The sequence below is a fragment of the Entelurus aequoreus genome, linkage group LG07, assembly GCF_033978785.1.
Source record: "Entelurus aequoreus isolate RoL-2023_Sb linkage group LG07, RoL_Eaeq_v1.1, whole genome shotgun sequence".
In the NCBI taxonomy this organism is placed as follows: Eukaryota; Metazoa; Chordata; class Actinopteri; order Syngnathiformes; family Syngnathidae; genus Entelurus; species Entelurus aequoreus.
The window spans coordinates 79,213,447-79,240,547 of NC_084737.1; the positions used below are offsets into that span (position 1 = coordinate 79,213,447).

Consider the following 27,101-nt stretch of genomic DNA (forward strand, 5'->3'; position numbering starts at 1 on the left):
AAATAAAATAAAAAAATCTATTTTTTAAAAATGAGAATCGATTCTGAATCGCACAACGTGAGAATCGCCATTCGAATTCGAATCGATTTTTTCCCACACCCCTAATATGTATATATATATATATATATATATATATATATATATATATATATATATATATATATATATATATATATATATATATATATATATATATATATATATATCACATCATCATCTGCTTTTTGCAGATGATCGTCGCAGCTGAGTGTGAAGCGACTGGGATGAGAATCAGTACCTCCAAGTCCGAGTCCATGGTTCACGCCCGGAAAAGGGTGGAGTGCCATCTCCGGGTTGCGGAGGAGACCCTGCCCCAAGTTGAGGAGTTCAAGTACCTCTGAGTCTTGTTCACGAGTCAGAGAAGAAGGGATCGTGAGATCGACAGGCAGATCGGTGCGGCGTCTTCAGTAATGCGGACGCTGTATCGATCCGTTGTGGTGAAGAAGGAGCTGAGCCGGAAGGCAAAGCTCTCAATTTACTGGTCGATCTACGTTCCCATCCTCACCTATGGTCACGAGCTTTGGGTTATGACCGAAAGGACAAGATCACGGGTACAAGCGGCCAAAATGAGTTTCCTCCACCGGCTGGTGGGGCTCTCCCTTAGAGATAGGGTGAGAAGCTCTGCCATCTCAAAGCTCAAAGTAAAGCCGCTGCTCCTTCCACATTGAGAGGAGCCAGATGAGGTGGTTCGGGCATCTGGTCAGGATGCCACTTGAATGCTTCCCTAGGGAGGTGTTTAGGGCACGTCTGACCGGTAGGAGGCCACGGGGAAGACCCAGGACACGTTGGGAAGACTATGTCTCCCGGCTGGCCTGGGAACGCCTTGGGATCCCCCGGGAAGAGCCGGACGAAGTGGGTGGGGAGAGGGAAGTCTGGGCTTCCCTGCTTAGGCTGCTGCCCCTGCGACCCGACCTCGGATAAGCGGAAGAAGATGGATGGATGGATGGATACATATATATATATATATATATATATATATATATATATATATATATATATATATATATATATATATATATATATATATATATATATATATGTATATATATATATATATATATATATATATATATATATATATATATATATATATATATATATATATATATATATATATATACAACAAACAAAGTGCATTGATTGATTGATCGAGACTTTTATTAGTAGATTGCACAGTACAGTACATATTCCGTACAATTGACCACTAAATGGTAACACCCCAATAAGTTTTTGAACTTGTTTAAGTCGGGGTCCACGTTAATCAATTCACTCAATTTCAGTAAATAACTTAAATTGGGAACACAACATCATCGTTTTCACAGCTTTTTGGTTGTTAGAGGTAGAGAGTGTTTTAAGAGTTCTAATTTTTTTTTAAGGGCACAAAAAACAGGTCGGGTATTGAGAAACTTACATTTATGAATATAAAACTTAGCCAATAGTATAATGAGGCTGCAAAGGTAAAATTCCTTTTTCATACAGTGTAAATCCAAATAGCACATCTTTAAAACAAAGCACAAATTTGTCATGAATATTGTGAAATGCCTTCATTTAACCGACAGGGAGCAGCATCGCGCACGTCATTTACCGGTAGTGACGTTTTTGGCTTCCGGTTCCCCCTCTGAGTGCAAGGCAGGTCTGCTGAGGCAATGGCAAAGCTAATTTTGCAGTTATTCAAATTAACTGTTTTGTGCTTCGCTGTCGACGCCGTGTTTGAAGATCAAGTTGGAAAATTTGACTGGTAAGAAAATAAAAATCCTGCAAGCGTCAAAACGCTTCAATGGTGGTCAAGCTTACATAGTAGTAATCTGGACATGCTAATGCTAGCACCTGTCATGGTGCTCTAGCTGGGATCTGAGTTGAAGTGAAGTGAAGTATGTTTATATAGCGCTTTTCTCTAGTGACTCAAAGCGCTTTACATAGTGAAACCCAATATCTAAATTACATTTAAACCAGTGTGGGTGCCACTGGGAGCAGGTGGGTATAGTGCCTTGCCCAAGGACACAACGGCAGTGACTAGGATGGCGGAAGCGGGGTTCGAACCTGATCGATTGATTGAAACTTTTATTAGTAGGTTGCACAGTGAAGTACATATACATATACAATTGGCCACTAAATGGTAACACCCGAATAAGTTTTTCAACTTGTTTAAGTCGTGGTTCACTTAAATTGATTCATGATACAGATATATACTATTATCATAATACAGTCATCACACAAGTTAATCATCAGAGTATATACATTTAATTATTTACATTATTTACAATGTGGGGTGTGGGCATCATCAGAGAAATGGACATTGGAACAATGTAGGACTGACTTGGTAGTATATGTACAGCAAGTAGTGCACACAGAGCTAGATCAGAAAGTATAAGAAAAAGTGTCTACATTTGATTATTTACATTTGATTATTTACAATCCGAAGAGGTATGATAAGGACGGGAGGATGTTAGTTTAGGGTTGAAGTTGCCTGGAGGTGTTCTTTTAGTGCGGTTTTGAAGGAGGATATAGATGCACTTTCTTTTACACCTGTTGGGAGTGCATTCCATATTGATGTGGCATAGAAGGAGAATGAGTTAAGACAATTGTTAGATCGGAATATGGGTTTAACACGGTTAGTGGAGCTACCTCTGGTGTTGTGGTTATGGCGGTCATTTACGTTAAGGAAGTAGTTTGACATGTACTTCGGTATCCGGGAGGTGTAGCGGATTTTATAGACTAGGCTCAGTGCAAGTTGTTTTACTCTGTCCTCTACCCTGAGCCAGCCCACTTTGGAGAAGTGGGTAGGAGTGAGGTGTGATCTGGGGTGGAGGTCTAGAAGTAACCTGACTAGCTTGTTCTGGGATGTTTGGAGTCTAGATTTGAGGGTTTTGGAGGTGCTAGGGTACCAGGAGGTGCATGCGTAATCGAAAAAGGGTTGAATGAGAGATCCTGCTAGAATCTTCATGGTGCTTTTCTTGACCAGAGATGAGATTCTATAGAGAAATCTCGTTCGTTGGTTGACCTTTTTGATTACCTTGGTTGACATTTTATCACAGGAAAGATTAGCCTCTAAAATGGAACCTAGGTAGGTGACCTCATCTTTCCTGGTGATAACAATGTCACCCACTTTTATAGTGAAGTCATTGACTTTCTTAAGGTTGATGTGGGACCCAAATAGGATGGAACCCTCAATAGTTGCTGGCACGGCCACTCTACCAACCGAGCTATACCGCCCTAAGTTATATGTGAAAGAAAAGGACAAACATACAGAACACAATGCTGGATGTTTTATTTGCAGCGTTCTTTTAACTTGCATTTATACATTTTACGTTGGGTCATCAATGGTAACTTGAATGCATTTATTTATATCTATTCATTTTTTACTTAAATGTCTGCAGCTGGGATAGGCTGCAGCACCCCCCGCAACCCCAAAAGGGACAAGCGGTAAAAAAATGGATGGATGTTTGCAGTTGATTTTAAATGGTAAATGGGTTATACTTGTATAGCGCTTTTCTACCTTCAAGGTACTCAAAACGCTTTGACACTATTTCCACATTCACCCATTCACAAACACATTCACACACTGATGGCGGGAGCTGCCATGCAAGGCCCTAACCACGACCTATCAGGAGCAAGGGTAAAGTGTCTTGCTCACGGACACAACGGACGTGACAAGGTTGGTAGAAGGTGGGGATTGAACCAGGAATCCTCAGGTTGCTGGCACGGCCACTGTCCCAACCGCGCCACGCCGTCTTTTCGTAATGCTAATCTCATAATAACAATGTTGTCTGTTGGTCGAAAACAAGTTTTGATCCACTTTCTAAGGTTATTTTACGTTATATTTGTTACACACTGCCTTAAGACTGTCGTTTTCTTTCAACAGGAGGCAGCAATATATTGGCAAGGTCCGTTTTGCCCATTTTGATGCACAAACGCAGTCTTCCAAGAAGGTGATCCTGGCAACTGAGAATAATGTCTTTGCTGCAGTGAATACCAGGACGGGAGAACTTCGTAAGTATTAGTTATATTATATTTTTGATAGCTTAGCACAGTGTTTTTCAACCACTGCGTGCCGTGAGATACAGTCTGGTGTGCCGTGGGAGATGATCTAATTTCACCTATTTGGGTTAAAAATATTTTTTGCAAACCAGTAATTATAGTCGGCAAATTATGTGTTGTTGTTGAGTGTCGGTGCTGTCTAGAGCTCGGCACAGTAACCGTGTAATACTCTTTCGTATCAGTAGGTGGCAGCCGGCAGCTAATTGCTTTGTAGATATCGGAAACAGCGGGAGGCAGTGTGCACGTAAAAAGGTGTCTTATGCTTAAACCAAAAATAAACAAAAGGTGAGTGCCCCTAAAGAAAAGGCATTGAAGCTTAGGGAAGGCTATGCAGAGTGAAACTAAAACTGAACTGACTACAAAGTAAACAAAAACAGAATGCTGGACGACAGCAAAGACTTACTGGGGAGCAAAGACGGCGTCCACACTGTACATCCGAACATGACATGACAATCAACAATGTCCCCACAAAGAAGGATAAAAACAATTGAAATATTCTTGATTGCTAAAACAAAGTAGATGCGGGAAATATCGCTCAAAGGAAGACATGAAACCGCTACAGGAAAATACAGAAAAAAGAGAAAAAGCCACTAAAATAAGAGCGCAAGACAAGAACTAAAACACTACACACAGGAAAACAGAAAAAAAAGTCCAAATAAGTCAGGGCGTGATGTGACAGGTGGTGACAGTATACCTACTTTGAGACAAGAGCTATAGTGATGCATGCTTGGTTATGGTTTAAAGTCATATCCAACAATTGCGACAACAACTTTTTATTGTCTACTGAGTTTCGTTTTTTAATGATTTCTGCTGGTGGTGTGCCCCCATATTTTTTCAACGCAAAAAATGTGCCTTGGCTCAAAAAAGGTTGAAAAACACTGGCTTAGCAAATAGTAGAGCGGCCGGCCAGCAGGTTCGTTTCCAGCTTCCGCCATCCTAGTCACAGCTGTTGTTGTGTCTTTGGGAAAGACACTTAACCGACGTTGCTGCCAGTGCCACTCACACTACTGTATTAATGTTTGTTGGTGGTCTGAGGGGCCGTAAGCGCAACTTGGCAGCAACGCTTTCGTCAGCCTACCCAAGAGCAGTTGTGGCTCCAAATGTAGCTTATGAAATGAATTGAGTTTATTTCGGTCATATAATCAGCCATTTTGCATGATCAATTTAACTGCACAGATTATACATATTAACAATCATACACACACAGAAAGAAAAAGAATGACAGAAAAAGCAATACACTGAAGCTAAGGCTTATATTTGCCTATCCTATACATTCACTGAAAATGAGATTGCCTGGAACATCAACGTTCAAAAAATCAATGGGATTAAAGTAATCGTTGCTATATTTTATAATTTTCCATTATTTCACCTTTCAAGGCTTTCTTAAACCTTAACAAATAACTACATGTCTTCAGCTCATCACTGAGCTTGTTCCACCATTTAACTACTAAAACTGAAATACATTTGTATTTTATATTCGTTCATACTTTACATATTTCAAAAATCAATATCCCCCGTGAATTTTAGTTTTCTCCTCTTAATTTAAATAACCTAAGAATACAAGCTGGAAGGCTGTTGTTCTTTACTTGAAACACAATTTCCATTGTTTTTAAAAACACAATAACTGAAAATTTCAGCACATTAGCACTTATGAACAATGGATTGGTAGGTTCATAGTAGCACGCTTTGTGTATTATTCTAATTACCCTTTTTTGAAGTTTAATTATTGGGTCTATATTTGTTTTATAAACATTTCCCCAAACTTCAACACAATATGTTAGATATGGAAAAATAAAATAATAATATAACATATGCAGCCATTTCTTATTCAGCATGTGTCTTACTTTATAAAGAATAGCAATGGATTTGGATATTTTACCCTTTATATATTCAATCTGCGCTTTCCAACATAATTTATGATCACTTATTATTCCCAAGAATTTAGTTTCATATGCTCTATCAATTTCCACTTGATTTAAATTTAAATGTTGCTTCACAATTTGTCCTTGCACCACTAAACACCATACATTTAGTTTTCTTATAATTTAATCATAACTTATTAATATCAAACCATTTTTTTAACTGAAACAACTCAACCTCTATTATCCTCAACACTTCCTTCAAGTCTTCCCCTGAACAATATACATTTGTATCATTTGCAAACATAATACATTTCAATTTATTAGATACTGAACAAATATCACCACCACCAACGTGTGAATGTGAAGTGAATTATTGATGGGTTCTCAGTTCTCTCTGTAAAGCACTGTGACTATGTAGAAAAGGGCTACATACATCTAATTATCAATATTTATATTAATGGTTGAAATGTAATCATGACTTCATTTAATATATTTTTACAGTGTGGCGACATGTTGATAAGACTGGGCCAAATGGACACATTAATGCTCTTCTGCATCATGGACAAGGTGAGTTTGTTAAACTAGTTAAGCTCTCTGCTCTGTACCGAGGATGTCGTTGTGGCTTGTACAGCCCTTTGAGACACTTGTGATTTAGGGCTATATAAATAAACATTGATTGATTGATTGATAGTGCAGGGGTCTTCAATGTTTTCCAGGTCAAGGACCCCCAAACTGATAGAGCAGGGACCTCATACTGTACCTATAAATCTTGCATAAAATTGTTTAATAAAAAATTGGTCCTAAAAGTGGTATTCTGCAGTATTCTCATGAGAAGGGACAGGTGAGTCTAAATTGTCCTGTTGTTTTATAGTGTAAATCAGATTATAGCTAACCTAAAATATACTTTAAATAACTCGTAAGTCCCTCACACTGTGCACAGAACACAGGAAATATACTTTAATTAACTCCTAAGTCACTCACACTGTGCACAGAACACATAAAGGACGTATAAAATACACAAAAAGTTTTAATACGACAATTAAATGAAACCATAGTGGAATGAGAACAACTTATGTGAGCTACTTTTCTGAGACAATTATTTATTTCAAACTCTGATGTATTAAACAAAATGATAATATTGCTATATATTGATAGGGCTTGATTTCAGCGTTACTACCTTCCTCTTATCCTACCATAAACTTGTACAGCACAATATTTTTATCCTTAATGACGATCAAAGTCGCAGCAGTCAAGCAATGGGGAACACATTTACGGATATTAGTGGCCGTTGTATACTGTTGCAGCTTTTTATTATGTAAATTGTTGACTTTAATGTCACCACCCTACATGGGAGACATAATAGGAAGTTTGTTAGTTAACTAGGTGACAATAGTGTAATTGAATCTCTTAACGGCCCATTTATCTGTTCACTACAGTGTGTTAGGTCAATGTTAGTGTGTAATTACGGGAGAATATCAAGGTATTTTTCAAAAGTGTAATCAACCAAAGATTTCACGATCCCTCTGCCCCTTTAAAGATTTCACGATCCCTCTGCCCCCTTAAAGACCTGCTTTGGTGTGTTTAATGACAAGTTCATTCAAACTTGTTTTGTCTCCTAGATGCGGTGCTGGTGGTGGGTAATGGCCGCATTCTGCGCTCCTGGGATATAAATGTCGGTGGTTTGAACTGGGAGATTGTGCTGGACTCTGGCAGGTGACTGTTCACTCGACTGTTTCTATATTTTTCCATTACTTCAGTCCTAACATGTTTTGGTTAAACATTATAGTTTCCAGGCTGCACGTTTGGTTGGCCAGCACGACACAGTGAAGCAGGTGGCTGTTTTGAAAAAAACAGCCTTGTCTCTCCATTATCTTTTTAATGGTCATCAAAAATGGATTGAAAATCTTCCAGAAAGGTTCAAACCAAAACATTGATCTTTAATTTACTTTTAAAACTGACATCTCAAGACGAGAGTTTTGGCTCATTTCTCTATGGAAAGTAAAACTTCTCTGTTTTGTCTTTTACAGTGAGACTGTGGATTACCAGTTTGTGTATTCTGGAGGAAATGGGGAAGTGTATGTCCTGGGAGTCCTGCCTCATTCCCACATTTCTATTGTCACCTACAGTGTGGAGGATGGAGAGATAATCAAGCAGGTATCCTCATTTATGCAATAGTGTTATGACAGCGTAAGGCTGTGTAGAACACTCAGTCCCTCCAGGAATTTGCCATCACGCCAATTTACGCAAATTCAGCCAATCTTCGCAAATCATGCACGGCCTCGCAACTTTTTTCAATGCCCGCAACTTCCCTTATGTTTTAACTAATCAGGACACCAATCCAATTTGTCTTAGCGGTGCTAAGACAATTAAAACTTAGTTTAGAAACTTTATTTCTTTTGTTGACGAAGCAGGAACAGCAATGTGTAACAATATATCACCTCTCTTTTGCTCAAACTGCAAAATGGTCATCCTCCTACATAGTTTAGACCTCCTTTTGGTTACTTTCTACAGCGCTAACCCTTCTGGGTAATGAAGTAAAAATTGGCGTCCTGATTTCCTAGTTTTCATGTGTTTGTATATTTATTTAATCTTTATTTATCCAGGGTAAGGTCATTAAGAACAGATTCTCATTTGCAATGCTGACCGAGCGAAGAGGCAACATTTACATGACAGAGATGTTGGAGTGTGATGATAATCTCTCATCGTCACTCATTGACCAACATAATTTACCGCTATGGATTACTGAACAGTTCACAAATGCCTTAACGTGTGAGAGTAAATGTGTTGGAACATAAATTAATGGTTAAGGTGGGCAAACCCTTTTCAAGCGTAAATAAACAAGAAGAATGTCTGCAACTTGTGGACGACTGTGCACTCTGTCATCTACTTTTGTTGGTGTTTCTTTCTCTATTTATAATAAACTAAATTCAATGATTACTATTATTAGTTATAATTATTAAAACAGTGCCATTTGACAATGAACTCTGAGTGTGTGCTTTCACTGCCATCTAGTGTCTACTTTTAAGTATGTGGTAATCAAGTAAAGCAAATAGCAATTTTTGTTGCAATCGTGTGCTTTTTTAGGTAAAGGTTACAAGAAACACTTCAAACAATGATAGCGAATTCATAAAATCATTAAGTTGATTCAATGTTATAATAAACCCTCAAAACTTTGCTCCAACTTTTTTAAAAAATCTGCCGCAAACTCAGGCATTTTAGGCCGCAACAATCACAACAAGCCTGCAAAATCCTGAAGGGACTAAATACCAAGCAATTGGTATTATAGCGTATTATTTGACCTTATTATTGTTCTTGTTCTGTTTAGATTTCAGTTGAAGCTCCATGGCTGTCCGACATTGAGGCCAGCTGTGCTATAGTTGGGCAGGGAATATTAACATGTGTGGATGCTGCCTCAGCATCGCTCTACACAGTTGATATACATGCTCAGTCGCAGATGACCCAAATTCCTTTGCAGGTATTCACCTAAACCACAAAACCTCTATGGTTCGGGTGCACAAAGGGTATTTTTGTAAACGTTTTCCATTCTTTTCAGTCACTAGGACTTGATGTTGCACCCAACTTTCGTCCAATTTTGGTGTCCACCCAGCCTAATCCGGCCCGGCCTCCTCTCTCAGAGTTCTTCCTTCAGCTCAGTCCTGATCATTACCTGCTTCTCCAGCTCAGCAATGGTCAGATAGTGACTCTGAGGGACCTCAAGCCTGTACGTATATCCGACCTGCAACACCGGCGTACATGCCATTTAGTGTCAATGTTGTTTTTGCGATTTGATAAATTACAAATAGACATTTAAAACAATTGCATTTAGAACAGTATCGACACCCAGTTGTAAACCTCTCGACAATTTTGCTGACATTTTTGTCATGAATGATAGGCAATGTTGGCTTCATTTGCCACCACTGGAGACAAGACTGTTGCTGCCGTTATGTCACCCAAGAATAAAACAGTGAGTTAATGTAGCATTTGGGATATGCAGTCTGTTCTTTTGTGTTTCATTCTAAAATGTGACTGCACATTGAATATGATCACTTTTTGCACTCTTAGGCCTGCAGTCTTAACCTCTTCAGTGCAGAAACCGGACGCAGACTTCTTGACACAACCTTGATTTATAATATGGATCCTAATGGTGGGAAAGCAGAGAAGGTGAGTCGTAGGTTCTTCTGGTCAGTCTCTACCCAGCAAACGTCTAGCCAAGTAACTCTGACTTAGAAGTCCTGTATTAGTCATCTGTGCTGATTGACTCATTTAGATGGTACTTTCCCTAACATGTTGTCAGGATTTTATATTCGGTCTTTCAGCTGTATGTGCAGTCCTTCCTGAAGAAAGACGACTCTGTTGGCTACAGGGTGATGGTGCAGACTGAGGACCACACACTGAGCTTCATACAGCAGCCAGGTATACATGACTAATGGATGTTGCTTTTTGTGGCCCCATTTTGCTCTTTCATGTTACCAAGGTTAGATTTTTTTCAAACGTTCAAATTCAACCCTCTTTGACTCCAAATGTCACCAGTTATTGAAAATGTAAACCGATCATGTGCCCCACGCCCTAGTGGTTGTTGTCCTAAACAACCGCGATGATTGTTTATGCCAGAAACCGACCCTGGTTGCTTTCAAGAGTCACAAACGCTACTTTTCTTTGCCCTATGCTGTGTTTTCCGTTTTTGTTATGACCACCAAGTTAGTAATTTTGTTTGTTAACTTAATTTTAGTTGATTCTATATTGTGATACTATATAAGTAGTTTATTCCTCCTTACTTATAAAGTAGTACCTCAACTTACGAACCAAAATTGGCTCTTTGGTGGAGCTGTTAACTCAAAACCCTTGTACCTCAAATCAGCGTCTTCCATTGAAATTACTTTAAATCAATTTAATTGGTGCTTGGCCCCCCTAAAACAGCATAATTTTTTTCATGTAACATCCCTTTTAAAAAGGAAAACAATATTTTAGATAAGAAATATTGTATAAAACAATACAGTAGAATGTGGTGATAACAACTACAGTAGTTCTATTAAGTAACGTAGTGATAATGTACAAAACTTATAATAATGAGTGGACTTCTACAGTATCTCTTTTAACTGCTTCTCTATCAAACACACCAACAGCAGCTTTTCCATATTTTCAGGGATAAATGCCCATTATTAAGATATTGTAACATCCCTGGCTCACTCTGCTTCAGTATGGTGCAGACTAGCAGTGATACGTTGAATTGCTTCACCAAGCTGGTGACACCCTCAGGAATGTTTTTTATTATTTGTTTTTTATTTATTTAATGAATACCATCCACCTCTTCCCGCCCTTCAACCTTCCTTTCTTCCTTCTCAATTTTGGGAAAAAAGGGTTTTCAATCTCTAGCTATAAACTAATGCTAGCGAGTAAGACCAGATGTTTTGGGCGGATCTTACAGGGTTCACTGTGACATATGTAACGGCAACTATAGGCGGGGATGCTTTAAACTCAAAATTTTGCTTGCAACTTAAAGCATAACACAGCTTTTATCTTAAAACACTCTTAAATTGGGGAACTCTTTGAGGTACCACTCTAATTAATATAAAATAAGACAAATACTGTTCTGTAATACACATAAGACATAAATAGGACTTAATTTAAGACTTAATTTAGTCCACAAATAGTGGGGCAAAGCTGCAAAATTCAAAGCATGAATGGCGAGGGACAACGTGAGAACAATGAATACATCTATGCCAGTGTCAATTTCCATGTTAATATCTAATAGCTTGGTTGCAGTCACGTAATCTAGAGGCACATCCGGGCACTTCCGGGTTTAATGCGACGGTCTCAGCCCCATCAGGCTACGGTTTATTTACTTTAATCTGTGCAGATTTGGGCGTATTTTGAAATGTCTAGAGGCAAATATATAATCGATCATGAAAAAAAAATACTTAAAATGGGATGGAGTGGATTTATACACTCCTAAAATATATTTTTAAATGATTTTAACCATTTATCATCACCAAGACGCTCGCGACAATCTCACTCAATTTGACACTTAAGTATTCAGAGAAGAAAAGATTGGAGGCACATCATGTCTTTACATCTCAGGGGTCCACAAATTAAGCATTAATCCGTAAAAGACAAAGTTGGACTTATTTGTCCATCGTAAATAACCTATTTGATTGACATAACGAGTGCCGTACTGCTGTGATCGTGAAATTAGAAAAAGGATACGTTTGTTTTCAGTTGAATTCCTGTTACAAATATTAGTCTCATCTACAATTCATGTCTGCAGTTGTTTTTAATGTGTGAAATTCATGTTTTGTCTCATTATTTAGCTATAGATGTCCCTGTTGTTTGCTAGCGATATCAAGATGCAGTATATACTGCTGAGCATACAAGAGATGTATTCATGTAGTTTATTAATACTATTAAGAATATTTCTTGATGCTAACAAATATAACCAAAGATGCTATATTGTTGTCATCCATGTCGAATAAAGCATTTGGCTTTCCTGCACAACAACAACTAAGCTTTTAGATTTTGTTATGAAAATGGTCAATGAAAATACAGTGGACTGGACCCACAATCACAATATTTATTACTAGGACTTAACATCACGTTAGTTTATTTGCACAACCAGGTCTCCGTAGTTATATTTAGGCGTAGCAACCACAAAAGAACACAAACTAATGCGATGTATTGTCCTTTTCTTATGTTTGATTTTGCTATCAAACACTACTAATGTAATAGAGAATTGCATCACAGAAAGTTTTTCAAACAAATTCAATATTCAAACAAACATTTTACAAAGTGATTGCTGCAGACACAAGCATGGTCCGAGTGTATTCCACAAGATAATGAAAGTGGTATTTTTAAGAGCAATTTCTTTTGACGCACTTTCGTTTTTCCCTGACTTTATTACCTTTTATAAACCACTTCATTCGGGACTCTATGAAAGGTCTTTCCTAACGCTCTATTTGAACAACTAAGACAACCAAGAACAGAACAGCAATACGGCATTTTCTGCTCAAACTCTACACTCACTATTCACTTGTTTTAATGCTACGCTCAAGCTGGTTGACCATCATGTGAATTAAGCCGCGAAGAAGAAAAAAGGCCCTTCCCTTTGACATCATATGCAACCCAGCTATACAAAGGTAGTTTTTACACTGTGCAAGTGTACCTAATTTAGTGGCCACACAGGGTATATATTCCACTGCTTGAGTCATCAGGAGTAGAGCCAACATTTTGACCGCTGTTTTTCATCCCTTTCGACGAGCCACCATGAGTGTTTGTTTTCAGCACGTGTCATGTGGACCAGGGAGGAGTCGCTTTCAGACGTGGTTTCTATGGAAATGGTGGATCTGCCCCTCACGGGAACGCAGGCAGAACTGGAGGGGGAGTTTGGCAAAAAGGCCGGTAAATGTCAACTGTGTTTTCCTGCTTTGAAGCACTGATGTGAAATATTACTAAGTATTATACAGTATGACTCATTGCACTACACAAGTTCCTCAATCACGTTGTCCTATTTTTATTGCTGCGCTTGGATTCAGCCATTCAAGGTAACAAATGTCTTCTGATTAGTACAACTTTTCTGTAGCCCGTCGTGTAGTCTGTTTCCCCCATCTCTAGAGTCTGAAACATAGCATGTCGATTAGGTACATGTGTGTTTGTGACTGGCGGTTTTAAGGAGGGGCGCCATTAAACACCATCTGTGTTCTCACTGTGCTCTGTCCAGACGGCCTGATGTCCATGGTGCTGAAGCGCCTCTCCTCCCAGCTCATCCTGCTTCAGGCCTGGATCTCTCACCTCTGGAAGCTGTTCTACGACGCTCGCAAACCTCACAGCCAAGTTAAAAACGAAGTGACCATTGAGACGCTGTCCAGGGACGAATTTAACTTGCAGAAAATGATGGTCATGGTCACTGCGTCTGGCAAGGTACATGGTTTAATGGTGAAAAAGTGAATATATATGAATATAGACATATAATAACCTTGTTACACAAGTTGCAAAGGCAAGTGTTTTTGCTTATTATATTTTTACAGATTGATGGATACCTTGTTTTGAAATCATAAGTCAAAATGACAAGCAGATATTTAAGTGTTTATTTTTGATGGCCAAAAAAAATGCTGGGAACATCAGATGATATTAAATAATAGAACATATGCAACATTGTTCTGTCAAAATTTTAAAAAACAAATACAATTAACCAGTAAGAGCTTTTTATTATTTTTAGCCTTTCACAGGCCACATAAATGATGTGCTGGGCCACATTAAAATGATATGGCGGATCTTGTTAAATGTTGTGGTAGGCCACATTAGAATTATGTGGCGGGCCATATTAAAATTATGGGACTGGCCAACCTTAAATGATTTGGCAGGCAACAATAAAATGATGTGCCTGGCAACATTAAAAGAATGTAACTGGCCACATAACGCCATAACATAAAATCATATGGTGGGCCATATTAAAACGATGTAGCGGACCACAGGGGCAGCACGGTGGAACAGGGGTTAGTGCATGTACCTCACAATACGAAGGTCCTGGGTTCGATCCTGGGCTTGGGATCTTTCTGTGTGGAGTTTGCATGTGACTGCGTGGGTTCCCTCCGGGTACTCTGGCTTCCTCCCACCTCCAAAAACATGCACCTGGGGATAGGTTGATTGGCAACACTAAAATGGTCCCAGTGTGAATGTTGTCTGTCTATTTGTGTTGGCTCTGCGATGAGGTGGCGACTTGTCCAGGGTGTACCCCGCCTTCCGCCCGAAGCAGCTGAGATAGGCTCCAGCACCCCCTGCGACCCCGAACGGGACAAACGGTAGAAAATGGATGGATGGATGGATGGATAGCGGACCACATTAAATGATGTTGCAGGCTACTGTAAAATTATATGGCGGACTATATAAAATAATGTGGGAAGACATTAAAATTTGGCGGACCAGATTTGGCCCCCGGGCTTTGGGTTTGACACCTGTGCCCTACAGTATGTTCGTTCATGTTCGTTCATGATTATTGTGGTCCATCCTCCCACCAGTTATTAATGATAACCACCACAGTACTTAATATAAATAGCTAGCTAGATTCAAAATGATCTAAAAAGTAAAATGTTTGCTCATGTACTCACATATTATTCTGATCATTCCTCCCACCAGTTATGAATGATAACTGCCACCCTGCATTATAGAAGTAATCCACAATGTTAAGGAATTGTAATAAGTTGTGCCTTTGGTTCTTGTTCATTGCTAATGTGGTTTTTACAAGGCAATTATTGCACCACTGTCCAAAAACTTACACATAACAAGCATTCTGTGAAGTATTTATTTTTGGCTCATATTTCCTTATGTCTGCCATCAGCTCTTTGGCATTGACAGCAAGACTGGCACTATTTTGTGGAGGCACTACCTTGACAACATCCCATCCAATGCAGCCTTCAAACTAATGGTGCAACGGACCACTGCCCACTTCCCCCACCCTCCTCAGTGCACGCTCCTCATCAAAGACAAGGAAACAGGCTTGACCACACTCCACGTATTTAACCCCATCTTTGGGAAGAAGAGCCATGTCACCCCGCCTGCACTGCCTAGACCAATACTTCAGTCGCTCTTGCTTCCTCTCATGGACCAAGATTATGCTAAGGTCTTACTTCTTGTTGACGACCATTATAAGGTCAGTATAATACTGTCGTCATTGTTTTCTCTATGAATATTTGAATGCAAACAATTCACAGCTGATCTTTTACTGCAGGTGACTGCCTTCCCCTCTACAAAGAACGTCCTGCAGCAGCTCCAAGAAGTGGCTTCATCCATATTCTTTTACCTAGTGGACTCTAGCCAAGGCAGACTTTGTGGATACAGACTGCGAACGGCAAGTACCGGTATTATTAATTCTGGATGTGCTCTTAAAGGGGAACTGCACATTGTTCAAAATCGTAATGAGAGACAAGGTTTTTTGTTTTTTTTGCATTCTAACATGTAACAATCAGCTTGTTCTCGGTGGCTAGCAATGCAGCTAATAAGAGCAATAAATTCTACCTCTAAATCACATTAAAAATGCATTCAAAAACCGTCAACAGTACCGTAATTTCCGGACTATAAGCCGCTACTTTTTCCCCTCGTTCTGGTCCCTGCGGCTTATACAAGGGTGCGGCTTATTTACGGCCTGTTCTTCTCCGACACCGACGAAGAGGATTTCGGTGGTTTTAGTACGCAGGAGGAAGACGATGACACAATGATTAAAGACTATTTTCATATACCGGTAGGCTGGTTATTTTGATAACGTACAGGCGAGCACTTTGTATTACTTTGCACCGTTGTATTATTTGTACTGTGCACGAATGCTGTTCGCCATGTCAAAGATGTGAAAGTTTGATTGAATGATTGAAAGATTTATTGTTAATAAATGGGACGCTTTGCGTTCCCAAACAGTCATCTCTGTCCCGACAATCCCCTCCGTGGTAGCAGGAACCCCTATATACTACGGTAATTACACATCAAAACCCAGCGGCTTATAGTCGGGTGCGGCTTATATATGGAGCAATCTGTATTTTCCCCTAAATTTAGCTGGTGCGGCTTATAGTCAGGTGCGGCTTATAGTCCGGAAATTACGGTACTTCATTTACGTTCCGTCTCCTGTATAATAACCAAGCTGTAGCAACATTGTTATTGTAAGAGCGAACACTGAGAGACTCTTTTTCTAGCGCAGTAACACATCGGCATGCTTCGGCATTAGCCGTAAAAGCTAACTACGGAAAGTGATAACCTAGATAGCTACTACGTAAACACAAAATGCGCTTGAGTTTGTAAAGCACAACACTGCGATAAGACACCAAACTATACTGACTGAAAAACATCCATACATTCAGTTTCTACTACTTGTCCCCCTCAGGGTCGCCACCTTATCGCAGGCGGACTGAAAAACATGAACAATCATATTACAGTATCTGTGAAGTATTAGTCCACATTTCATGTTTTGTTTGTACACAGCTAGCCAGACAGCATATGTACTATAGTTTTAATTACACACATGGCATACTGCGCGTACTATGATTAATATTAAAGTGTGGCTCACTGAATGGATGGTTGTGCATTTGGTTCAGCAGGCTGGGGATGTTATTCCGGTTTATTTGGGTAAGCACTCCATTTATGTCGATATAGCTAGGCTCCAAGTTCCGCATTTATAGCGTTGTCACTTTCACCTCACTCTCTTGGCTTCCTCCTGCTCCAACGTCTCACCCTTACTTCGTACTCGCTTATATAAGCAGTAGTTCATCCTCAGTATATTCAGCTTTAAAAAGATAAGGTTGTGAATCCTCATTTGTCCAAAAATAGTTGTTTTCATTGTCTGTGATCAATTCTGCCATGATTAGAACGCACTCGTGTTTCTTTCCAGAAGTAGGAATACACATTTGTTGCCAGAAGTCAGACGTGCGCTGCTATGGAAACAGAAATCAATGCGCTGAAGAAATCAGTCCCAATTAATTGATTAAAATGATAAAAATACGGTAAATATTGAACATATTACATATTTTTATGAACGTGTCTGTTACTACATTTTATATATACTTGCAGTGCGCATATAAAATATTGATGGATGGTTTTGAAGTTGTTTAGAGGGCTTTGACGGCTACAACAAAAAAAAGAAGTGTGTTCTTGTCCCTCATATTGATTGTGAACAATAGGCAAAATTCTAAAAAAAAAAAAAAAGTGCAGATCCCCTTTAAAGCAAGTAGCCTGACAAACTTTGTGCCACTTATGTTGTGTTCTTTGTAGGATTTGTCCACTGAGCTGATCTGGGAGGTGGTCATCCCCACAGAGATGCAGAAAATTGTCTCGGTCAAAGGGAAAAGACCAAATGAGCATGTGCACTCCCAGGGCCGAGTAATGGGTGATCGCAGTGTCCTCTATAAGGTATGTAACTTGCATCAACCTTTCTCATGCTTTTTCACGTGTGACCAGAGTTGTGTACCTAATTTGGTACTTTTATGGGTACTGAGCGATTTACGTAAAATCAAACTACCGTATTTTAATACATTTATTGCACGTGATGTCACGTCCAGTTGCAGGCCTGCACCAGCTCAAGCACTTGGCAGGAAAACAAATGTATTTATAGCGGACCGGTAATGTTACTATTTTCCTTGCTGACAAAGCAAGCATGCCTGATAGTAAGCGCTCAAAAGTAAGGCTCCCCTTTTCAAAATGGGCTCAATGCTAATTTACATTGGATATGCCATATAAATATGCTACTGATTAGCTTGAACAATTTCACATGGTAATTTCAACACCATCAAATTGGTAATAAAAACTACAACTAATATGCACGTTACAATCAAACAGCTGGTGTGTAATATATACAATACTTACTGTATAAAGACTTTGTAGGGCTCCACAAAAGACAAGACTGGTACATTCAACTTAATGGCAAAGACTATTTCCTGTCTATGGCAACACACCGATGACTAAGGATGGGTACCTTTCACATTTAAACCGATACGGTACTAATTCTTGGTACCTTGTCATCGATACCGGTACTCAACAATATACATTTGTTTGTACTTTTGTGTGTGTTGATAAAATTAAATTGTTTTATATTAAAAAAAGAAAATGTTAATGTAAAATTTGAAATGTAGCTGCTTATGACTGTGCTGTACGGTTGTTATATCTTGTTTTCCTATTACATTTCTGAGTCTCATTTGCATGTAACATATAATAGTAGACTTTGCATGCAGTTGCAATTCAAAGACATTAGTTAGATGGCAGTAGTGTTTTGCCTAGTCAAACCACCTTCAGTCTTAACTAAATCAAAACAAAGTTAGTCAATGTTAACCTGGCTACTCCATTTTTCACTGCACAGTCTGTTTGTGGTGGTTTCTTATAAATGAAACTAAAAAATGCATCCTACAGTACCTGAACCCCAACCTCCTGGCAGTAGTGACTGAGAGCACAGACTTGCACCAAGAGCGAAGCTTTATTGGAATCCTGCTGATCGATGGCGTGACGGGGCGGATTATCCACGAAGCTGTTCAGAGAAAGACCAGAGGACCGGTTCATGTTGTGCACTCTGAAAACTGGGTGGTGGTAAGTCCTAACTTTTTTAATGTTTTTTTTTTATGTTGTTCTGTCATTTTCGATTTCCATCTTGCCCATTTGCAGTATGAATATTGGAGCACCAAGTCTCGCAGGAATGAGTTCTCTGTGATTGAACTGTACGAGGGCATGGAGTTGTACAACAGCAGCGTGTTCAGCTCTCTGGATCGACCTCACGCCCCTCAGGTGCTCCAGCAGTCTTACATTTTCCCTTCAGGCATCTCCGCCATGGAGGCCACGCTGACCGAGAAGGGCATCACCAGCCGCCATCTGCTGAGTGAGTCATATCCTCAAAGTTTTATGAACATTAAACAAACACCCGATGTTTTATGGACAATGCTGTGCTCGATGCCAGGTTGTTTTTAACCAATCTTGCTCAAATTTTATGTTTTGGCACATTTTCACATTTGGTTCAAATTTCTTTTAATGTTCAACCTGTTTTTTTTGCCGATACACAGTCGGCTTGCCTTCAGGAGGGATTTTGTCACTGCCCAAAATGTTCCTCGACCCCCGGAGACCTGAAATCATATCTGAGCAGAGCAGGTGAGTTCTCCAAGGTCAGGTCCACACAAACACGGATACCTAATAAACGCATTACGTCCTCCGTATTTTCCGGACCATAGGGCGCACCGGATTATAAAGCGCACTGCAGATGAATGGTCTATTTTTTTAATCTTTTTTCATATATTAGGCGCACCGCATTATAGGGTGCATTAAAGGGGTATTATTGTTATTTTTTTCTAAATGGAAAACACTTCCTTGTGGTCTACATAACATGAAAAGGTGGTTCTTTGGTCAAAATGTTGCATAAATTATGTTTTACAGATCATCTTCAAACCGCTTTCAGACGGTAGCTTCCGGACGCGCCGTTTGTGCATGGTCTTATTTACGTGGCTCACCTTCGGTAGTGTCTTCTCCCCGTCATCTTTGTTGTAGCGTTGTAGCGTGCAAGGACGGAGGTGGAAGAAGTGTCAAAAGATGGAGCTAACTGTTTTAATGACATTCAGACTTTACTTTAATCAATAACGGAGCAGCATCTCCTCATCCGGAAACAACGCCACTGGAAATGTGTCCCGTGAAAAACCGCCCAACCGGAACTCTAATAACTAAAGTTCCTTAGGTGAATAATATAAACTCACTACACCGGTATGTTTTAGCGCTACTACTTTATATTAGAAATGGCAACAGCGGAGGATGAATGTCCCATAACAAGAAGATAGAGAAAAAGAAGAAGTTGATCAATTACGGTGTCGCCACGGACTACAAAAGCAGAGACGCGCAATTTTTCAGGATTTATGCAGATCCCAAATACGCATCAGCAGTTAATAGAAGGTAAGAAAAGTTGCTTTTGCATAATATTGCGAAACAAAACGCCAGATAATATGTCTTACCTTATACACACACCATAATAATACTTGTCATTTTGATAGGATTTTAAGTGCGCCTTATAATCCGGAAAATACGGTACTTATCTCTGCGTTTAGGCCTCTTCTCCACACGCAAACAAATACTTTTGTCTTTAAAAACGCAGACTTTTGCAAACGCTGGCCAAGTGTAGAGTTCCAAAACTAGTGTAATAGGAGACTCGTGATGACGTCACGGTTGTGCGCTGTCATTTCCAAAGCTCAACAACACTGCCTTGCTGGCTTGACACACACTATAAGAGGACTTACTGTATGTTTGAATGTAAACATGCAGCTATTTTCACTCAACATTAATAAAAAAGACACATCCAAATGGGCTTTGCGACACTCCCGCTAACGCTAATGACAGTCAGCTGTTTTGGATACGATTGCTGTCGAACCTCCAGCTGATGGGACAACTTTGACAAGCAAGACTTTTTGCTCTGTGTCATAAGAGAGGTGCAACATTATCTTATGTTTTTAGCCCTTATTTAACGACAAATCATGAAGTTAACTTACGTGCGTTGCTTCCATTCTTGTAGATCAGGGATGTCAAACTGGTTTTCATTGAGGGCCACATGAAAAAATATAATCTTAGAGAAAAATGTAATTTAAAACATTTGTACGCACGTACAACACTTAAGACCTTCAGTATATCAGTATGTGGAATTAAATTATGGAATGGATTAAGCAAAGCAATCAAACAATGTACTAATATGATCCACTTCAAGAAACTCTTCAAACTTAAAGTGTTTACAAAGTACAAAGAAGAAGAACCATGACAAACATTTTCAATTTATTTCATCCATTCATTCATTCATTCTTAAAGTAATCTTACTTATCTCATCATATGAAATATGACTTTCTTCACCAATTATTATTATTAAATTCTTACTATTATTTATTTATTTATTTTTATTGTGATTACATATGGAGTTTATTGTGAATAAATTGAGAACAGGAAGTGAATAAAAAAGTTTCAGCAACTGTTATGTAAAGAAAAGGGGTAGGATTAAATAAGCTCTGCTTCTTCCTACTCCTTTTCGAACATGTTGAAAAGAGAAACTGGAAATTGTGATGTATCATGTTGTATGCTTGCATGTTCGAAATAAACTCAAACTCTCTCTACATGGCAGTTATGGCCGCTTGTAACAGCGATTAATGGATGAATTTGCCTCTGGATTTCATTACTAATTATATAAATTGTATTAAGTAGACTGTCGATTTTACAGTAAAAACTTTACATTTACAAAATTTTACTGTAAAATATAGTGGTTTTTTAATTATTTTTTTACAACATTTTACGGAAAATGGAAAAACAGTACCACAGTTTTTTGTGGGAGGTTTTACGGAAAAAGCTGGCAGATTTGCCAGAATTTTTATGTTACATTTCCGTTAGCTTTTACAACATTATATTGTCAATGGAAAAACAGTACAAGTTTTTTATTTTATTCTGGCAACTTAGCTGACAGTTTTTCTACCATAAAAACAAATGTACCGTCTTTCCATTTACAATAATACTCTGTTAAAAACAACAACCGTAGATTTTACAGTCAAAAACTGGCAGCTCAGTTTTATCGCAAAAAAACAGTAGTTGCTTTTTTCAATTTACAGTAATATGCTGTAAAGAACAACGTAAAATGTATGGTCATTTTTTATTAATTTGATAGGTAGTTTGCTGCAAAGTTAAATATTTTATTTTATTTTTATTTAGACATAAACATGTTTGGAAAGTGTAATAATATACTGTAGTATCTGTTGCAATAATGCATACTATTCAAGTTTAAAAGGTATGCTATTTCAAGCAGTACCGGTACATATATTTTTTCTGTCAAAATGAAAAAAAATCCATTACATTTAGTGAGAAAATATTAAGTACTTTGACACATATTTCCAGGTTTTAGCTGGCCAGATAAAATGATGTCACGGGCCAGATCTGGCCCCCGGGCCTTGAGTTTGACACCTGTGTTGCACGCGCGAAAAAAGCGACCAAGGAACTAAACAAAAAAACATGATGTAGCCTCTTCCTCTACCATTTCACTACGTCGATGATTGAATGATTTATAATTTCACGAAAGTTTTGCAGCGGCACACGCTCGCTTTATGGAGGCACTTAAACATGCAAAAGGGTTTCTTTGGCTCGTTAGTGCGTGCGGATTTTAGAAATAATGTACACTTCACTGCCTCGCCATGTTGCTGAACATGGTATCGCCATGTTGCTAAACACGATATAATTCTATGAGTGTTGGGGGAAAAAAGATACATAATGTTTGCAGGGCTCTGTGTAAGTGCAGGCTGGTTTTAAAGATAATGTACCGGTACATGTTATGTACGTCCAGTACAGTGTTTTTCAACCTTTTTTGAGCCAAGGCACATTTTTTGTGTTGAAAATATCCAGAGGCACACCACAAGCAGAAATCATTAAAAATCAAAACTCGGTTGACAGTAAAAAGTCGTTGTCGCAATTGTTGGAAATGACTTTAAACCATAACCAAGCATGCATCGATATAGCTCTTGTCTCAAAGTAGGTGTACTGTCACCACCTGTCACATCACGCCCTGACTTATTTTGACTTTGTTCCTGTTTTCCTGTGTGTAGTGTTTTAGTTCTTGTCTTGCGCTCTTATTTTGGTGGCTTTTCCTGTTTCAGAATCAGAATCAGAATAGTTTTATTGCCATTGTTTGAGAACGGGTTCACAAACTAGGAATTTTTCTTGGTGCAATCGTGCAACATAAAACACATATAACACATATTTGGTAATAAAATGAGCTGTAACTGAGCTATCAGATAGACTTAGAAGGAATTCAAGGAATTCAAGGAGCTACTGTTAGGAGTTATTGTTGGTGTTGGTGTTTTCCTGTAGCAGTTTCATGTCTTCCTTAAACGCTATTCCCCGCATCTACTTTGTTTTAGCAATCAAGATTATTTCGGTTGTTGCTATCCTTCTTTGTGGGGACATTGTTGATTGTCATGTCATGTTCGGATGTACGTTGTGGACGCCGTCTTTGCTCCACAGTAAGTCTTTGCTGTCGTCCAGCATTCTGTTTTTGTTTACTTTGTAGCCAGTTAGGTTTTAGTTTCGTTCTGCATAGCCTTCCCTAAGCTTCAATGCCTTTTCTTAGTGGCACTCACCTTTTTGTTTATTTTTGGTTTAAGCATGAGACACCTTTTTACCTGCACGCTGCCTCCCGCTGTCGTCTGCATATTGTGATCACGACAAAGCAATTAGCTACCGGCTGCCACCTACTGATATGGAAGAGTATTACACGGTTACTCTGCCGAGCTCTAGACAGCACCGACACTCAACAACAACACATCATTTGCAGATTATAATTTCTGGTTTGCAAAAAATATTTTTAACCCCAATAGGTGAAATTACATAATCTCCCACGGCACACCAGACTGTATCTCACGGCACACTATGCCAAAATAATGCCGCCAGAACTAATAAATAAGAAAAACAGAACTTACAATTAGCCTGACATCAAATAAAAGAAAACACATTGATTTCACATACATTATCAGAAAGAATCATACCTCATTGGCCTCACAAACTCCGAGGGAATAAAGTGTCTTTTGAAGCCGAGACTCCATTAACCTCTTCCATCAAATGCTTGCTGTCTCATGCTGCTTCCCTTATTCCGTCACATATTAATTGTCCCCCCCAACAATGTGACCAAACTGCAACAAAAAATATGTTCCCCTCCAATTTACATGGGTTTTGTAACAAAAATAAAGTTAAGGTATACTTGCATGAATTAACCAAAGGAAATACATTTTTAATCACATGATATGTAAATGTAAACTAATATTTATACATTGTATTTACCGTATTTTTTGGATTATTAGTCGCAGTTTTTTTCATAGTTTGGCCGGGGGTGCGACTTATACTCAGGAGCGACTTATGTGTGAAATTATTAACACATTACCGTAAAATATCCAAATAATATTATTTAGCTCATTCACGTAAGAGACTAGACGTATAAGATTTCATGGGATTTAGCGATTAGGAGTGACAGATTGTTTGGTAAACGTATAGCATGTTCTATATGTTATAGTTATTTGAATGACTCTTACCATAATATGTTACGTTAACATACCAGGCACCTTCTCAGTTGGTTATTTATGCCTCATATAACGTACACTTATTCAGCCTGTTGTTCACTATTCTTTATTTATTTTAAATTGCCTTTCAAATGTCTATTCTTGGTGTTGGCTTTTGTCAAATAAGTTTCCCCCAAAAAATGCGACTTATACTCCGGAGCGACTTATACTCTGAAAAATATGGTACTAAAACAGTGGTCCCCAACCACCGGGCCGCGGACCGGTAATTGGTACCGGGCCGCGCAAGAAATTAAAAAAAAACAAATAAAAAATTTTAAAATAAAAAAAAAAATGGGACAAATTTTTTGTTTGTACTTGGGACAAATTTTCAAGCGTTGACCGGTCCCCAGCTACAAAAAGGTTGGGGACAACTGTACTAAAAGACAAGTTGTCTTGTATGTTCACTATTTTATTTAAGGACAAACTTGCAATAACAAACATATCAATCAATCAATCAATGTTTATTTATATAGCCCTAAATCACAAGTGTCTCAAAGGGCTGTATATGTTTAATCTACTGTAAGATCCTCTGTTAAAATAAAGCCAATAATGACATTTTTTGTGGTCCCCTTTTATTTAGAAAAGTATCAAAGAATCGAAATGCATTTTGGTACCGGTACCAAAATATTGGTATCGTGCTAACTGTGTTTTATCCCACTCGTGTATTGGAATGCAAGTCCAATTTCAGAAGAAGCAAGCATTTTTACTAGGGATGTCCGATATTCCAATATTGTCCAACTCTTAATTACCGATAGCGATATATACAGTCATGGAATTAACACATTATTATGCCTAATTTGGACAACCAGTTATGAAGATAAGGTCCTTTTTTAAAAAATTATAAAATAAGATAAATAAATTAAAAACATTTTCTTGAATAAAAAAGAAAGCAAAACAATATAAAAACAGTTACATAGAAACTAGTAATGAATGAAAATGAGTCAAATGAACTGTTAAAGGTTAGTACTATTAGTGGACCAGCAGCACGCACAATCATGTGTGCTTACGGACTGTATCCCTTGCAGACTGTATTGATATATATTGATATATAATGTAGGAACCAGAATATTAATAACAGAAAGAAACAACCCTTTTGTGTGAATGAGTGTAAATGGGGGAGGGAGGTTTTTTGGGTTGGTGCACTAATTGTAAGTGTATCTTGTGTTTTTTATGTTCATTTAATAAAAAAAAAACAATAAAAAAAACGATACCGATAATAAAAAAAAAACTATACCGATAATTTCCGATATTACATTTTAAAGCATTTATCTCAAATTTTTACCGTTGATGTTTTGTTGTCATCTCCAGGGAGGAAAACCTGATCCCTTACGCTCCGGAGTTGCTCATTCGCACTGAATGGTTCGTCAACTACAATCAAACCGTTTCAAGGGTGCGAGGAATTTACACTGCCCCCTCTGGACTGGAGTCCACATGTCTGGTCAGTGTATCAGCATCGTTAGTTGTTAAAAAAGCGCGGTTATTTCCAGGCGTCATTTAATCCTGCTCGCCATTCCAGGTGGTGGCATACGGTCTGGACATCTACCAGACGCGCGTTTACCCCTCGAAACAATTTGACGTTCTGAAAGACGACTACGACTACATGCTGATCAGCAGCGTCCTCTTCGCGCTCTTCTTCGCCACGATGATCAGCAAGCGCCTGGCGGAGGTCAAACTGCTGAACAGGGCGTGGCGCTAAAGCGGCCGGCCCGGCGTCTTCACGGCCTGGAGGCTGCACGTTGGACCCCGGGAGGCAGAGAGGTCAAAGGAAGAAGAAGAAGAAGAAGAAAAAGGCCCAAAGGAACTGCAAGAGTGGATGGGTGGGGTTTCTAAGAAAGATGAATAAAGGTTTTATGTGTTTTTAACTTATTTGCAGGCAAAGGAATGAAGTCATAGAGGAGTAGTTGTATTTGTGCCATGTTGTTTGAATGAAACTGTCGAAATATGACTAACAAAATTGAAAGTACTTGAATTTACTCATGTTTTTTGTTTTGTTTTTCTTGCTTGATTAAACAGTCCTGACAGAGTAATAATAAATACAGCGGTGAGTCAGATGATTTCCTATGACAGCTGTAACATTTGATGCACTGATGTGGCGCGCTGACTCATCGCCTTTTTTTTTTTTAACCACAGAGAAATGACACTTTCATTCCCGCTTGTCAAGTCAATAGCTCATTTTCCACCACAGGAGCTTTTCTCATTTACCTGGAATTTTGAATAACCTCCAAAATTGTGGTGTAAAAAAAAAAAAAGGAGAGGTGGTAAGCGGTAACCACCTATTTTGAATAAATCATCCTGAACTTTTGAGGTGTGGCGTGTGAAAGCAAAACCACTTAAATGATCGGGAAATATTTGACACAGGTTGCAAAAGTTCCTGGAAATGTTGGTGGAAAAAAAGATCTGTTTGTGTTAACCATTTTCAGTAATGTCCGAGCTAATGCGAAACACTTTGTTCTTATCTGTACTGTAAAGCTCAAATTTGAATGACAATGAAAGGAAGTCTAAATCTGAAAATTTCAGCTAACCCTCAGGGGACAATTTTAGTACATTTTTGGCCATAATCTTTGTGGTACTACCATTATAAAAATATTTTTTTTAATTA

The 27,101-nt window shown here is 38.7% G+C and overlaps 1 protein-coding gene across 1 annotated transcript; it reads left to right on the forward strand.

Annotated features, from left to right (window-relative positions):
- The first annotated feature begins 1,628 nt into the window (after positions 1-1,628).
- Positions 1,629-26,292, forward strand: emc1 (ER membrane protein complex subunit 1). Its single transcript, XM_062054586.1, has 21 exons — positions 1,629-1,777; positions 3,902-4,029; positions 6,441-6,506; positions 7,559-7,652; positions 7,726-7,854; positions 7,967-8,093; positions 9,265-9,414; positions 9,493-9,660; positions 9,832-9,903; positions 10,002-10,100; positions 10,256-10,352; positions 13,215-13,331; positions 13,651-13,850; positions 15,268-15,579; positions 15,658-15,777; positions 17,682-17,819; positions 18,813-18,986; positions 19,062-19,272; positions 19,454-19,538; positions 25,811-25,940; positions 26,019-26,292. The coding sequence occupies exons 1-21, from the start codon at positions 1,686-1,688 to the stop codon at positions 26,196-26,198; spliced, it is 2,889 nt and encodes a 962-aa protein (XP_061910570.1). The 5' UTR covers positions 1,629-1,685; the 3' UTR covers positions 26,199-26,292.
- The last annotated feature ends 809 nt before the right edge of the window (positions 26,293-27,101 follow it).

Coding starts and splice junctions, on each gene's coding strand:
- emc1 (XM_062054586.1), top strand. CDS start 1,686: ATGGCAAAGCTAATTTTGCAGTTATTCAAATTAACTGTTTTGTGCTTC. Junction 6,507..7,558: donor TCTTCTGCATCATGGACAAG/GTGAGTTTGTTA, acceptor TTTGTCTCCTAG/ATGCGGTGCTGGTGGTGGGT. Junction 15,580..15,657: donor TTGTTGACGACCATTATAAG/GTCAGTATAATA, acceptor CTTTTACTGCAG/GTGACTGCCTTCCCCTCTAC.